The sequence below is a fragment of the Malus sylvestris genome, chromosome 17 (genome assembly GCF_916048215.2).
Source record: "Malus sylvestris chromosome 17, drMalSylv7.2, whole genome shotgun sequence".
In the NCBI taxonomy this organism is placed as follows: domain Eukaryota; kingdom Viridiplantae; phylum Streptophyta; class Magnoliopsida; order Rosales; family Rosaceae; genus Malus; species Malus sylvestris.
The window spans coordinates 29,256,570-29,270,426 of NC_062276.1; the positions used below are offsets into that span (position 1 = coordinate 29,256,570).

The 13,857-nt window shown below is 38.1% G+C and overlaps 2 protein-coding genes across 2 annotated transcripts; one reads left to right on the forward strand and one right to left on the reverse strand.

Moving 5' to 3' along the window:
• Positions 1 to 4,264: 4,264 nt before the first annotated feature.
• Positions 4,265 to 6,610, forward strand: LOC126609645 (amino acid transporter AVT1I-like). The gene is made up of 3 exons (XM_050277498.1): positions 4,265 to 4,462; positions 5,138 to 5,754; positions 5,912 to 6,610. The coding sequence occupies exons 1-3, from the start codon at positions 4,294 to 4,296 to the stop codon at positions 6,428 to 6,430; spliced, it is 1,305 nt and encodes a 434-aa protein (XP_050133455.1). The 5' UTR covers positions 4,265 to 4,293; the 3' UTR covers positions 6,431 to 6,610.
• A 2,809-nt stretch (positions 6,611 to 9,419) lies between these two features.
• On the reverse strand, positions 9,420 to 10,845 carry LOC126609646 (E3 ubiquitin-protein ligase MIEL1-like). Its single transcript, XM_050277499.1, has one exon. It carries the CDS (start codon positions 10,713 to 10,715, stop codon positions 10,065 to 10,067), a length of 651 nt encoding a protein of 216 aa, XP_050133456.1. The 5' UTR covers positions 10,716 to 10,845; the 3' UTR covers positions 9,420 to 10,064.
• Between the last annotated feature and the right edge of the window lie 3,012 nt (positions 10,846 to 13,857).

The window sequence follows — 13,857 nt, forward strand, 5'->3', positions numbered from 1 at the left end:
TCATGCATGCGAACTTTTGGACCGGTTGCCACAATTTTGTATCTGGGGAAATCTTTGACAATTTGCCAACATTCCCATTTGCTGAATGATTTGTTCTAGTTCTTCGCATTGTAGAATATTTGTGCTTGTAGTGTCATGTGGGATAAGACAGTATTATAAAATGCGGGTGTAACACAAATAAATAAATTAAAATATTGATGCGGGTGGAATGCATATAAATAAATAAAAATATTGTCACATGATCCGCTAAACTTGTCCCACTACGCAGATTACCGGAAGCATGAGAGATGGCATTTTTCCTACAAGCAAAGGATGCGTTGAGTTTTTTTCCAACGGCCTTGAAGACTTGACTACTTCTAGCGTCTTTTCCATGTACTTCACAAAACGCTTTCGTAATTTTACTCCACATTTCTCGCTTATCCATCTTATTACCCATAATCGGGTTATGAGTAGTGTGAACCTAGCATTCACACAAAGTAAGATCTTTGATGAGCTTCCATGTAGTCATTTTGTTTCTCTCGAAAATTATATGAAAGCTTTGGTAAAAATTGTTGAAAATATTGAAATGTGGTGTAAGGTGGAATATGAGGGTTAGGTATTTATAGGAAAAAAGAAATTTTAATTTTTCTGTATTTTTTAACAATTTTTTATTAATTTTTTTATCAATTTTAATTCAGGTAATTAATCTGGACCGTTGGATTTGAAAAAGATTCAAATCCAACAGCCTATACCTTAACACGTGGCCAACGGTCATAATTTTGACCGTTGTGCCTTTTTTTTATAATTTATGATGGAAAAATATGGACCGTTGATATATGGATTGAACAGTCCATATTAAGCCACGTCACTAGCCGTTGGATTTCAAATTCAAAATTTTTTGACCGTTGGAGAAATCCAACGGTCCAAAAATCTAGCAGTTGGAAATCCAACGACCGAGGACTGCCCACATGGCCTCCCATCAGAAAGGTTTAGTGCGCCTGCACAAGCAGACCTGCCTTTGTTTTGTTGTCGGTGAAACGCGCCCAGTCGCGCGTCCTTCCCACGCCCCTGGCACAAAAAAAAAAAAAGGCCATTCGACGTCACGCTAACATCAAATAGGCCGTCCATTCCCTCTGTCGATTATAGGCTGGCCTGTGGCCTGGCTTGGGCTGGGGTGGAGCAAATATACAAGATGCTGGTCCATTTTTTGGACTGGGTGCCAACCTAAAGGGCTAGGGTGGAATTGCTCTGAAGGAATAACGTTAGCAAAAGCTTAGTGGGCACGTCAAGCTAACCACCAAGAACCATACAATAGTATCCATAACTAGCTAAAAAGACAACAGTTTTAAGAGATAAGAGTGCTACAAAGATTGGCTTTTTAAAGTCATGAAATCATATCATTCACTCTCTTTTTATCCTACAATCTAAAAATAATGATAACATGCTTGAAGAATACACACAATGGATATTTTGCATTGTAAAAGTGAAAGTTTGAAAAATCACTCATTGGATATCCTAAGATAAAGATCCTTACAGTAAGGTGTATCCATTGTTAATAGTTTATTTATGTTGAATGGGAATGATTTCTAATTTTTATAATTGTCATGCAATTTATCTTAATTATGCCAGTTTATTTATCTAAATACTTGACAAAAATATGCTAATTATTCCAGTTAGCAAGCTTTATTTATATCCAATAGGTATATAATTTCTATATGTAATGTGGATGTATGCTTTTTTAGCTTTAGCTCGTACCCGTAGCCCAAATCCATCATTAACTAAACCATCTTTCAGTTTTGCCATTTTTGCTTTAGCTCATACAATAAACAGATGAAGGATCAATTTAAAGAGATTGAGAATCACTTTATGTGGTCTCTTTTCTTGTTACTACCTGTGAAACTATTAAGTATTTATGGAGTTAGACCCTGGTGGAACCTGTTTGTATCTATGTTGCTTAGTACAAACACACAACACACACACACACACACACACACACACACACACACAACTTGCATACATCAACACACACATAGAAAGTACATAGATACACAGAGTACACACATACACACAAAATTAGTATACATCGACACACACACGCACCCAAAATCAGCATACATGGACACACACACACACAGTACATACATACATACATACACATACACTCAGACTATATACATAACAATTATTAAATGAAATTCAACGATGGCAGTACAAATATTAGATGAAATTCATATATATATATATATATATATATATATATATATATATATGTATGAACAAACAAATCCACTTTATGACAACTAACAGATGAAATTTATATCAAATCCACTCCAATAAAAGCACTACGAACTACCAGATGAAATTTATATCAAATCTACTTTATGACAAATATTAGAGATCTAGAGGTGTCGATCATATGAAGAAACAATAGTGAGAACGCAGAAAAGTTGAAATTTGAAAACCCCATCTAATATCAATTTGAACCTAAAAATAAAAACCCTAATTTTTTCAATTGCACAGGTCAATTATTGGAAAGTTTTTGAACCCAAAACAATGAAGTCGTTCATAACCCAGAATTAATTTACCAGACAAAATCGAAGTCGTTCATGATCAGCAAAACAAAATCAAAGAAGAAAATCATCATATTCGAAATTTACTTGACGAGATGCAGATGAGAGCGAGCAGGATGCAGATGAGGGCCAGCATGAGGAGGGTGAAAGAGTAGGACGTCTCTCTCGCAGGTTGTGCGACGTCTCTCTCGTAGGATGAGTGACGACATTCTCTCTGCATGACGGTCTTAGTAGTGTTGTGAAATTTGGGGGTCCTCATTAAGAACTCTTAGCAAAGGAGTTTGTCCGAGCGAGTCCGGTTTTATCACTTTAAATGTGAATGAGGATTGAACGGATGTGATTGGAGGATATTCGGGATTCTCACAAAGAGGATCCGGCGAGGATCCGGCGAGGATCCTCTTTCATTAAACATAGTCCCTTTACCTACTAAACATTGGACTATATAATACTTAGTCCAATCTAGTCCAGTCCCACATAGTGAGGGCAAACAAATGCCCCCTTATGTTCTCGAAGGAGTGAGTGAACGTTGTGAACGGTGATACAGAGAGGGTTCCAAAGTGATTACCTCTAATTTAACAATGATATACATTCGATTTGTGTTATAATCGATTTTTTTTTTTGTTACATCAGAGTATCGTATTCGTTATAACATTTCTTTAATGCTACTTCACTTTGTCGAGTAATAAAACACATATTTCAATTCAGAATTTTTTTAGGAAATTTTAATGAAACACTCCCGGTACTGTTTACTTTTAACGAAAAAGACATTTTTACTCTAAAAAGTCACTCATGGTACTATTCACTTACAACACTTTTTTGTCATTTTGATTAAAACTCAAAGTTTTCAAGTCTTTTTCATTAGTTCTTCTAATTCTTCAATTAATAAATATTACACCAATGTAGACACTACTACATATGGTGAAAAGGAGAAGAGTTAATTAATGAGTAATGTTAGGGAGACCAAATTTTCTAAATTTGCAAAATAAATGATATGATTGGAGAAGATTGGATTATTAAATAAATGTCGATTAACGTACTTGTTTCTTATTGGTGACACATCATTTAGTTTGCAATTTGGTTTAAAAAATTTATCCTCTCAGGAAAATGTGAGAGAGAGAGAGAGAGAGAGAGAGAGAGAGAGAGAGAGAGAGAGAGAGAGGAGAGGTAGGGGGTGGGAGTAGGGGATGGTTGCCGAAGTCCGTCAGGACCACCACCAAACATGCAACAGAGAAAGACAGCACTGACTTTGTAGGGGTTGGAATGTAATGTGGCAAGGAAATGGTCGGTGGCCGGGGGTGGAATCCCTCTCTTTCTCTATCTTTTTTCATATCCTCCGCATCCTCATGGGACCTGTCGGACGAAGAACGTTTATGATTAATCGGGATGATTTGAAGTGTATCAAAATACCATATAAATAAACAAATAAAATGGTACAATAGTTGTAACTCTAGTATAGTGTGTAATTTTTAGCTCGAATATTAATTTACTTAGTTGCTTTGCTTTGGCAACTCTATCAACTTTGAAAAAGTATGTCCACTTTCATTTCATAAAAAGAAAAACAAGAAAAGGTGATAAACTAAAAAACTTATATATTATGTAAGAATATGACATGAATCTTGAGTGCGGGCACCATTAAAATGTGCTTAATTTCTAAATTAATTCATCAGTATTTTTTTTCTATTTATTAATGCTAAATTTACAACGTCAAACAGCTCTCGAAGCCCTCTCTCTCTCTCTCTCTCCAATGGATGATGATGCGCATGCGTCCTTGACCTCGCCCCTTGTGTTGAGCGGGAGGGACGACGAAAGATGCGAACCACCAGAAGAGGCAGCAAACTGCGATCACCAAATTACTACAAACACAACTACGTCTTTTCTGAAAACATTTTTCAATGGTCTCAATGCCCTCTCAGGTATATTTATGTACATTCTGCTTCTTTAATTTTCATGCATGCATGTTCTCTGTTGGCCGTATACATTCTAGCATTTCTTCCTGTCATTTTAATTGTTTTTGTGTGAGCATGAAATTCCAACTACGTTGTATATGTGACAGCTTGTAAATTTGTTCAATTATCTCAATTCCTCCTTTAGACATTTTTTATACCTACAATTTCTTACTTGAAAGGGCTATTCGATTGTACTCCAAGTATGTGTCCTGCACTCTAAATTCATAGGCTCGTTTGATATCCATTTTGTTTTCAGTTTCCAGTTTCTATTTTTTTTTCGAAAACTAAAACCTTTTGATATTAGTTTTTAGTTTTCTAAAAAACTGAAAATTAAACTGAAGCCAAAATTTGAAACCTGAAAAAAATGGCTTTCAGTTTTTAGTTTTCATTTCTTTGTAAACTAAAAATAAAATGATTATCAAGCTGCTACTTAATGTGTTATAATTTGCAAACACTCGCAGGAAATTAGGAGGGGGAATATATTGATATCTGACCTAATTAAGAACCTTTATTTTTTTGGGTTACAGACCTTTCATGTATACATTCTATTGCAACTGTAAGTACTTTTGTTAGTGCTAGCTCAAGCGATCCTGTGGAGTTTTAATACCCAAATTATATACACTGTTTTTAATGTGGTTTCAGGAATTGGGATACTGTCAGTTCCTTATGCGCTAGCATCAGGAGGATGGCTAAGCTTGATACTTCTTTTTGTTACTGCTGCTGCTGCATTTTACTCAGGGTTGTTAATGCAAAGAAGCATGGACGTGGATACGAGTATAAAAACTTATCCCGACATAGGGGAACAGGCATTTGGGAAAACAGGAAGAATCGTGTTGTCGATTTTCATGAACATAGAACTCTACTTAGTTGCAACAGCTTTCCTAATCATAGAGGGTGATAACTTGCACAGCTTATTTCCAAACATGGATTTGCAGTTGGCTGCTTCAGGGTTCCCAGTGAGTGGGAAACAATGCTTTGTTATGATCGCTGGAATTGTTGTAATGCCGACTGTGTGGTTAGATAACCTGAGTCTTCTTTCTTATGTATCGGCAACTGGGGTTTTTGCCTCTGCTATCATACTCGGCTCGATTTTGTGGGCTGGCGCTTTTGATGGAATTGGATTTCACCACGAGGGATCTGTACCACTTAATTGGAATGGAATCCCTACAGCTGTTAGCTTGTATGTCCTTTGTTATTGCGCGCATCCCGTGTTTCCTACCCTCTACACATCAATGACAAACAAACGTCAGTTTTCAAATGTAAGTAGTTACAAACATGTTACTCTATAGCTACTTTGGTTATAATCTAAATGCGATATCTTGGTTAGTAGTGCTGGTGAGCGTTGAGTCCCACATCTATATAAGTACTGGTTAATTGCTCAGTTTCGAATACCTGATGTTTCGTTAACTGATGCAGGTCCTCCTCCTGAGCTTTATCGTATGCACTGCGAGTTATGCATCAATGGCAGTTTTAGGGTACTTAATGTTCGGGTCAAGGGTTGAGTCCCAGATAACTCTAAACCTTCCAACTCAAAAACTTAGCTCAAAACTTGCAATATGCACCATTCTTCTCAATCCACTGTCCAAATATGCACTGATGGTTACACCAATTCTAAATGCAGCGAAAAATCGGTTTCCTGGTCACCACAACAATAAGATACCTTTAAGCCTATTACTGAGTACTGCCTTGGTAATCAGCAGTGTGACAGTAGCTTTGGCTTTGCCCTTTTTTGGGTATCTCATGTCACTGGTTGGAGCATTTTTTAGCGTCATGGCTTCGCTTATAATACCATGCGTTTGCTACCTAAAGATTTCGGGTACTTATCGAAAGATCGGATGCGAGATGGTGATTGTTTGGTGTATAATTTTAATCGGAGTTGTGGTCGTGATATTTGGTACTTACACGTCTCTATTACAAATTGTACAGCGTTTGTAAACTTGATGAAGCAGCTCACATAACTGCTCCTCTGTTTTCACAATGTTTGCGCTAGCTGCTGTTGAGATGAAAATCTTTTCCAGAATTCCAAATTTCTTTCAAACCTTAGCTAATAAGATGCTTTTAATAAATAAATAAATAAATAAAATCTTCCGGCTGAATCTGCTGCTGTGATCGTATATTTCAAACTGCATGACTTGTCTGTTGAGAGAGTGAATTCCATATTGATTAGACGAGAGACCTTGCATGGGCTTAAAGTAAGTTAGGCTAGTCCCCATATTGTCAATTGGTTTTATGGTGGAACCCCAACTTTCTTCATAGTATCAGAGCAATGTGAAGCCAAACTGCCATATTCGCTTCACATTACCCCGTTGTGTTGTCTACGTGTTCGGCTTAAAATAAAATCTGTCACACCTAAGGGTGCGTGTTGAGAATATGGGATTCCTCTAATAAACTAATTGGCAATATGAGCAGTAACTCAACTTACTTATAGCTCATGCAATGTCTCTTTTCTCATCAGTGTGAGATTCATTCTCAACAATCTCATTAATTATTGGTTTAGGACACTGCCAACTTAGCGTCTCCAGATGTTTAGTTATAATACACTATTGTCGTAGCATCCATTCCCGTGACAGAGAAATTCTTTCTTCTCTTTTGAGGAGTACATTTTAGCTCACCATCCTAAAATGGTGGTAACATTCACCGTCTTACTAGTTGCAGTTAATTAAGTTTGATTATTTATTGACAACATATATCTCAAAATTAATCTCATCTAACAACCATCAATGCTTTTGTTGTGCCTTGGGCATTCCCATGGGCCTTCAATGTTTCTAATGCACCTTAGGCCTTCCCGAGGGCATGAGTTTGGGCTGAGGCTAACGACTAAGCTCGCTGGGCTTGAGTTGCTATTGTGTCTCCCTGCACCTAAACTATCAATTTTATTTTTGTTAAAATTTTCTTTTTTCATCTTCATGTTCTAAATAAAGTAACGTGGGAAAAAAAATCAATGGAAAAAGAAAAAACAGAGAAATTTTTTTTTTTTTAAAAAGGATACGATTGGTACTTCCCTACCGATTTTCCACAAGAACTGTGGCAAGCAAGGTAGCGACAGTATCTTGAACAAATTGCTAGCAAAGTAGTGACGATAACTTATACCAATCGCTAGCATACTTAACCCTCCTTTTCAAAAAAAAATTCTTTTGTGGTTTTTTTTTTTGGTAATTTTGTTTTTATTTATCCTACCATAACAACAAACTATCATACTTATGTTCTTCAAAATATATTGTGTTGATGCACAAAACTGGAGGTCTTGGAACAACGTAAATCCGACCGTGAATCTGCAAATAATGTAAATAACACAAGATGTATCGTGGTTCACCCCAAGGTTTGGGCTACGTCTACACTGATTATTGTATTTCTCTGAGAAAAGGGAGAGAGCCTCTGTAATGAGAGGGGATGTGAGAGGGGTGAGAAGGCTCCAAAAATGGCATCTCCTAATTGTGAGGGTGAGGGGTCCTTTTATAGAATAAGGACTCTTCACTTATTACATATTTGCCATTTCCTTTATCACATAATTACATTTAAGTCTCTCGAGTATTTATACGAGGTCTAAATACGATGCCCTAAATATGGTATAAACAGTAGTCCCCCAAGTCTTCAGTCAAGAGAGTCTTTTGGCTGGAGACTTGAAATTCAGTCCATGTGTGGGTCAAAGTAACTAGATGCTATCTTGAACTGATGCTCGATATGATGCAGTGCTCAATCTGAAATGACGCTCAACTAGAAGTAGCATACACTGCGAGACTCGTGGCTTATGTTGCCTTGGTTGGCTCGGCTTGTGGTGTTTGAAGGTGAGAGAGTCCCTTTTATAGTATACGGGCTCACTCCTCAATACATAAATATGGGCTAGAGTTGATGCTCGCAGCGAGGTGGTTGCTCAGTAGGAGGCGATGCTCTCTAATGATGGTGAGGGAGTCCCTTTTATAGAATAAGGGCTCGCTCCTCAATACATAAGTGATGGGTTATGAGTGATGTTCGCGGTGAGACGGTTGCTCAGCTAGCGGCGTTGCTCTCTAATGAAGGTGAGGGAGTCCATTTTATAAAATAAGGGATCGCTCCTCAATACATAAGTGATGGGCTAGAGTTCCCCAAGTATTTTTATGAGGCCTAGTTGAGGCCCAATATATGGTACATAATGTAGTCCCCCAAGTCTTCGGTCAATAGAGTCTGTTGGCTAGGAAGCGGTATTTGTATACCCTACACTGAAGCTTTGTAGGTGAAGCTTTGCAAGTGAAGCTTTGAAGCTAGAGCTTTGTAAATGAAGTTTTCGAAGCTAAAGCTTTTATAAATGAAGCTTTTGAAGCCAGAGCTCTGTAAATGAAGCTTTTGAAGCTAGAGCTCTGTAAATGAAGTTGATTGACATGAGTGATGCTTATGAATGTTTTTGTTGATTGACATGAGTGATGCTCATGGATGTTGTCATGAGTGATGCTTATGAATGATGGTCATGAATGTTTATGTATGATTGTCATGAGTGATGCTCATGAATGTTTATGTATGAATGACATGAGTAATGCTCATGTATAATTTGGAGTACTGGACGTACTTTTGATCACCTGGTTGGTGGCATGAAGGAGAGTACGAGTTGTACATTTCATCTCCTGGTTGGTGGCATGAATGGCTAGTTGCCAAATGATATTAGAGTACGGGTTGTACATTTCATCACCTGGTTTGTGGTAATAGCGGCAGGTTGCCGAATAATTTTGGAGTACTGGGCGTACTTTTGATCACCGGGTTAGTGCTAATAGCGGCAGGTTGCCGAATAATTTTGGAGTACTGAGCGTACTTTTGGTCACCTAGTTGGTGATAATAGAGAGCCTGGCTCTTTTGGGCATATGGTCCTTTGCTCTCCACACAACATTCCAACCCATTTATTTTGGGCTTTGCCGTTTTTTTTTAACCCTCTGATGGGTTTTTTACAAATTTCTCCGAAAGATAAAAAAAAAAAATTACATCATTCAAAAACAACAAAAGTAAATCACATCATTTTGATGGGATGTTTATTCCTTGCTTTTGCAGTGTGGGTGTTTATTCCTTACTTTTGTTTTTCTGCTTTGCTTTTGCTTTTCCCATTCCATTTCTTTATCTTTTCTCTTTTGGCAGATGGCAGACAATGCCAAAGCGGAATAATAATGGAATTGTTGTAAGACATCTTATCTTCTGCCTGGTTTTCCACTGCACCTCTCTCTTTTGCTTTTGTGCCGCAGCTCACTTGATTGCTTTTATTTTTTTGCTTTCTGCTTTTGATCATTCCAGATCTGCGAAAGCGCAACCAACGGCGGAATCCTTTCTCCTGAAGAACTCCCATGTCGTCCCCAGCGCCTTCCTACTCCCACCCATTTCTTTCTCGATTGATTACTCTTTGAGATTTCCTTCCTTCAAAGTTCATCAACCTGACTGACCTGGACTTGCACGGCTGCACCTGAATGGCTTCAACTTACAAACCCAGAAATCTATTAGGTCCACTGAATCTTAAATAAGCCAAGTTTATAACACTTAACTCAGCCTTGGAGAATGGAGATCGAGATCAAGAGACAGAGACAGAGAAAGCAGAAACAACTTATGAAAACAAAAATCAGGATAAAGAGACAGATAAGGCACCGCCTGCTGGCTGGGCACCACCTGCTGACTGGGCGCCAGTACGTGATGAGATATATAAGGGGCTAAAAAGATCAGGTGGGTGTATATTTGTAACCTGAGTGCAGATGTCAGGGCCGCGGGGCAGGAAGTCACGATCAACAAGGGCTCCGGTTCCAAAATTCTGGTTTTTGGTTTTGAACCCTGAGTGCCCGGGAGGTGTGGGAAAGCTGGAGCAGTGACTTGACTGGTAGTTAACACATTTCTTGCAGTGATAGAATTTGTCACGACCCCCGATTCTGCAGATCCCACAATCATTGCAGTGAAATTGTTCTTTCGTGGTATCATCATCATAGAATTTGCAAATGTCACAGAAGTATTCCCCCATAATGACGCCACAGTTTGTACAAACTTTTGCAACCGGCTGCTCTATGTCACAAATTGAACAGACAACTTGTTTCACATCATAGCGAACAAGCTCATGCCGATCAAAGGGGTCGCTCAACATGCTCGTTGTTTCGTTATGACAATGGCGGCACGGATATATCTCGTTGCAGCACGGAGCTCGAATCTGGCATCTTCTTCTGTAATGCTTACCTCCGTAACCCATCTTCCCAAAATCAAGACGTTCATTGGCTGAGCCTTCCATAAGAGTTGGAGGAGGAATTGCAAAGGGGAAGGCTAAAGAATAAATGGAAGTTTCCCAATTTGGGAAGGATGGGTTGGCTCTGTTGGCTTTTCTTTTTTGTGTGTTTTTGCTTTTAGCTTTTGGGGTGGGGGTTTTCTTGGAGAGCCCAGGGAGGTTCTGGGTTTCTGCAAATTTTGCAGATTTTGCAGATTCATGGTGGAGGTGAAAAAATGAAAAAGAACCGACACAACTTTTCGTATTGATTCCCACAGACGGCGCCAAATGTTGATGCACAAAATCGGAGGTCTTGGAACAACGTAAATCCGACCGTGAATCTGCAAATAATGTAAATAACACAAGATGTATCATGGTTCACCCCAAGGTTTGGGCTACGTCCACACTGATTATTGTATTTCTCTGAGAAGAGGGACAGAGCCACTGTAATGAGAGGGGATGTGAGAGGGGTGAGAAGGCTCTAGAAATGGTCTCTCCTAATTGTGAGGGTGAGGGGTCCTTTTATAGAATAAGGACTCCTCACTTATTACATATTTGTCCTTTCCTTTACCACATAATTACATTTAAGTCCATCGAGTCTAAATACGAGGTCTAAATACGAGGCCCTAAATATGATATAAACATATTGTTTCGTGCAAAAGTATAATTCATATTTAAACACTTAAAATCAACGATTTAAAAACTCAATTTAAATATATTTAAATTTAATAGTGGTTACTAAAATAAAGTAACATATGAAAAAAAAAATTCAAAGGAAAAAACAAAAAAACAGAAAATAAATAAATAAATTGAAATAGGGAAAGATCGGTACTACGCTACCTATCCTGGCCCTGTTGTTCGGGGTGACACTCAGGTTGTGACAGACATCAACTATTAGCTTGTCATTTCCGTCAAGAACAAGTCGATGGTTGATCCCGTTGCTGCCAACGCCGTTAATGATTATGAGGGCATTGTGTGGGAGAAAGATTGGGAGCATTTCAGGCAATTGATCTCATTTCATCAATTGTTAAAAACTAACAATTGTATGGAGATGGAAATCATTTCATATTTTAATCATTGTCTTTAAATATGCTCTAATGTACTCTGGATTGCTTGAAGTTATCATCGCCATTCCTTATAATAAAGAAATTGAGTGAATAGTTGATGTTTAATTCTTAATTTTCTTAATCTTTTGTGGGTTTAGTTATTATCTTTTTATCGAGTATGGTCAAACTGCTTACTGAATGTATATGTGAGAAACACAAACCAAATGTAGAAAATAGATATTTTTAGCAAATAATTCATCAGGGAAAACAATTTTTGGAATTGCCCTAATCACCTAGATTTACAAATAGTTTATTAAAAGAAAAAATAATGAAACTCCTTAATAACGTTACCAAAAAACAAAAGAACAAACTCATTCATAATCGAGTGAAGAAACTTGAGCAAAATCACGGTTAACCATCATAAGCATCAATGTAAAACTTAATCTCATACCACATGTTAGGAGCGTAACTACCTTCACATAAGAGTGAGTCCACCTGTTTTAGAAGGGCAAGGGCAATAAGAACATTCTTGAGGGGCGTCAAACATGCGGACCTTCACCTCGTCAACGGCGTCAAATATTCTCACGACTATAGGGGAGGTTTGCGGCGGCGTGCCAAAAGAAGGAGGTAGAGTAGCCACCGAAGCGGATATATGATGGGCTCTTGAAATCTAGAAGCTTGGAGTTGTGTTCTCATGGTTAGTGAGGGAGGACTGGAGCAGAAGAAGAGAAGGGGAGCGGAGGACGAGAAAGGATGAGGGAGGAGATTTTTCTCTTTTAGTTTTTTTTTTTTTTCCTTCCTATTTTGTTACATATTAATATTCTTTACAGGGTCCATTTACTGCCACATCATTAATACCCTTTTTTTAACATTTTTTTTTCTTCTTATTTAGGTTTTTTTTTTTTTTACTTTTAATTGTCCACGTAGAGCCACAATGTCACGTGAATGCACATTCATCACCTGGTCAATGAATCACATCATCAATAAAGTGAGAATTACACTTCATTTTATTTATTTATTTATTTATTTTCTTTTTCCGCTAAACCCAAGCATATCATGGTGTCGCATGCTTGTTTGTGGATTAAAAATAGAGAATTTTAACGAAAAGTCCGCGGTACTGTTCATTTTAACGAAAAACCATATTTTTACATTAAAAAGTCAAACCTAGTGCTATTCACTTTACCCTTTATTTTATCCTTATCGTTAAAACTCAAAGTTTTCAAACCTTTTTCATTAGTTTTCCTTTAAAAATATTGTGCCTTTGCAAGGAATGTTATGCTTTGGTCATACATGGAATCAAACACTCGTTCGTCCCTTCCCTTCGTTGCGCCTTTATAGGTAATTGTGCATTTTTGTGAAGGATAGATCCAAACAAGCACGACATGACAAAGGCAGGCACAAATAAACATGTCATGGCAAAGCGTGGAAAAGACATGAGAAAGGCAAGGCACGAACAAGCCTGCCAAAGGTTACCATTCACCGTTTCGGGAAGTTATGAGTGAAACTACCATTCTCCCTATAGTGCACTTGTACGCCTTCACATATTATTCACCCTAAACCCTAAAGTCTTGCTTGGTGGGCGCAAAACTATAAGATTTTTGAGCACGCAAAACAAGGCAAACTCGACATGCAAAATAAGACGGACTCTGCACACGTAGAACTAGGCAAACGTAAAACGAAGTGGGCTCTACTCACAAAAAATAAGTTGGGCTTTTGGCACGCAAAACGAGACGGTTACGTATGCAAAATAAGGCCCACAAATGAGGCAAGCTGTCACATGCACAATGAATCGGACTTCTAGCACACAAAACGAATCGTCGCACGCAGAACGAAGCTGGCTTGTCACATAAAAAATGCGACACACAAAACGAGGCAGGCCAATGCACACTGCTGTCATATAGACATCGAGATGTTCTTGTGCACAGGTGTCATGGGACCTGGAATTGCCCTCACGCTTGCCAAAACTGCAAGGTATCAATTTGATTGTGCTTTTCATGCATAAAGTTTCATGTGCTGCTTTTCAATTGTTTGCTAATAAACTTCATGTGGTTGTCTTTGTTCAAAATGGTTCTTCAGTACACTGTTGAACTCGTTGGCTTTTTACATTTGAGCTTCTAAGTAAA

Excerpts from the sequence above, each read along its gene's own strand:
- LOC126609646 (XM_050277499.1), bottom strand. The coding sequence starts at position 10,715 with ATGGAAGGCTCAGCCAATGAACGTCTTGATTTTGGGAAGATGGGTTAC.
- LOC126609645 (XM_050277498.1), top strand. The coding sequence starts at position 4,294 with ATGGATGATGATGCGCATGCGTCCTTGACCTCGCCCCTTGTGTTGAGC. Across the intron at positions 4,463-5,137 it reads TGGTCTCAATGCCCTCTCAG|GAATTGGGATACTGTCAGTT; the intron begins GTATATTTATGT and ends ATGTGGTTTCAG. Across the intron at positions 5,755-5,911 it reads ACAAACGTCAGTTTTCAAAT|GTCCTCCTCCTGAGCTTTAT; the intron begins GTAAGTAGTTAC and ends TAACTGATGCAG.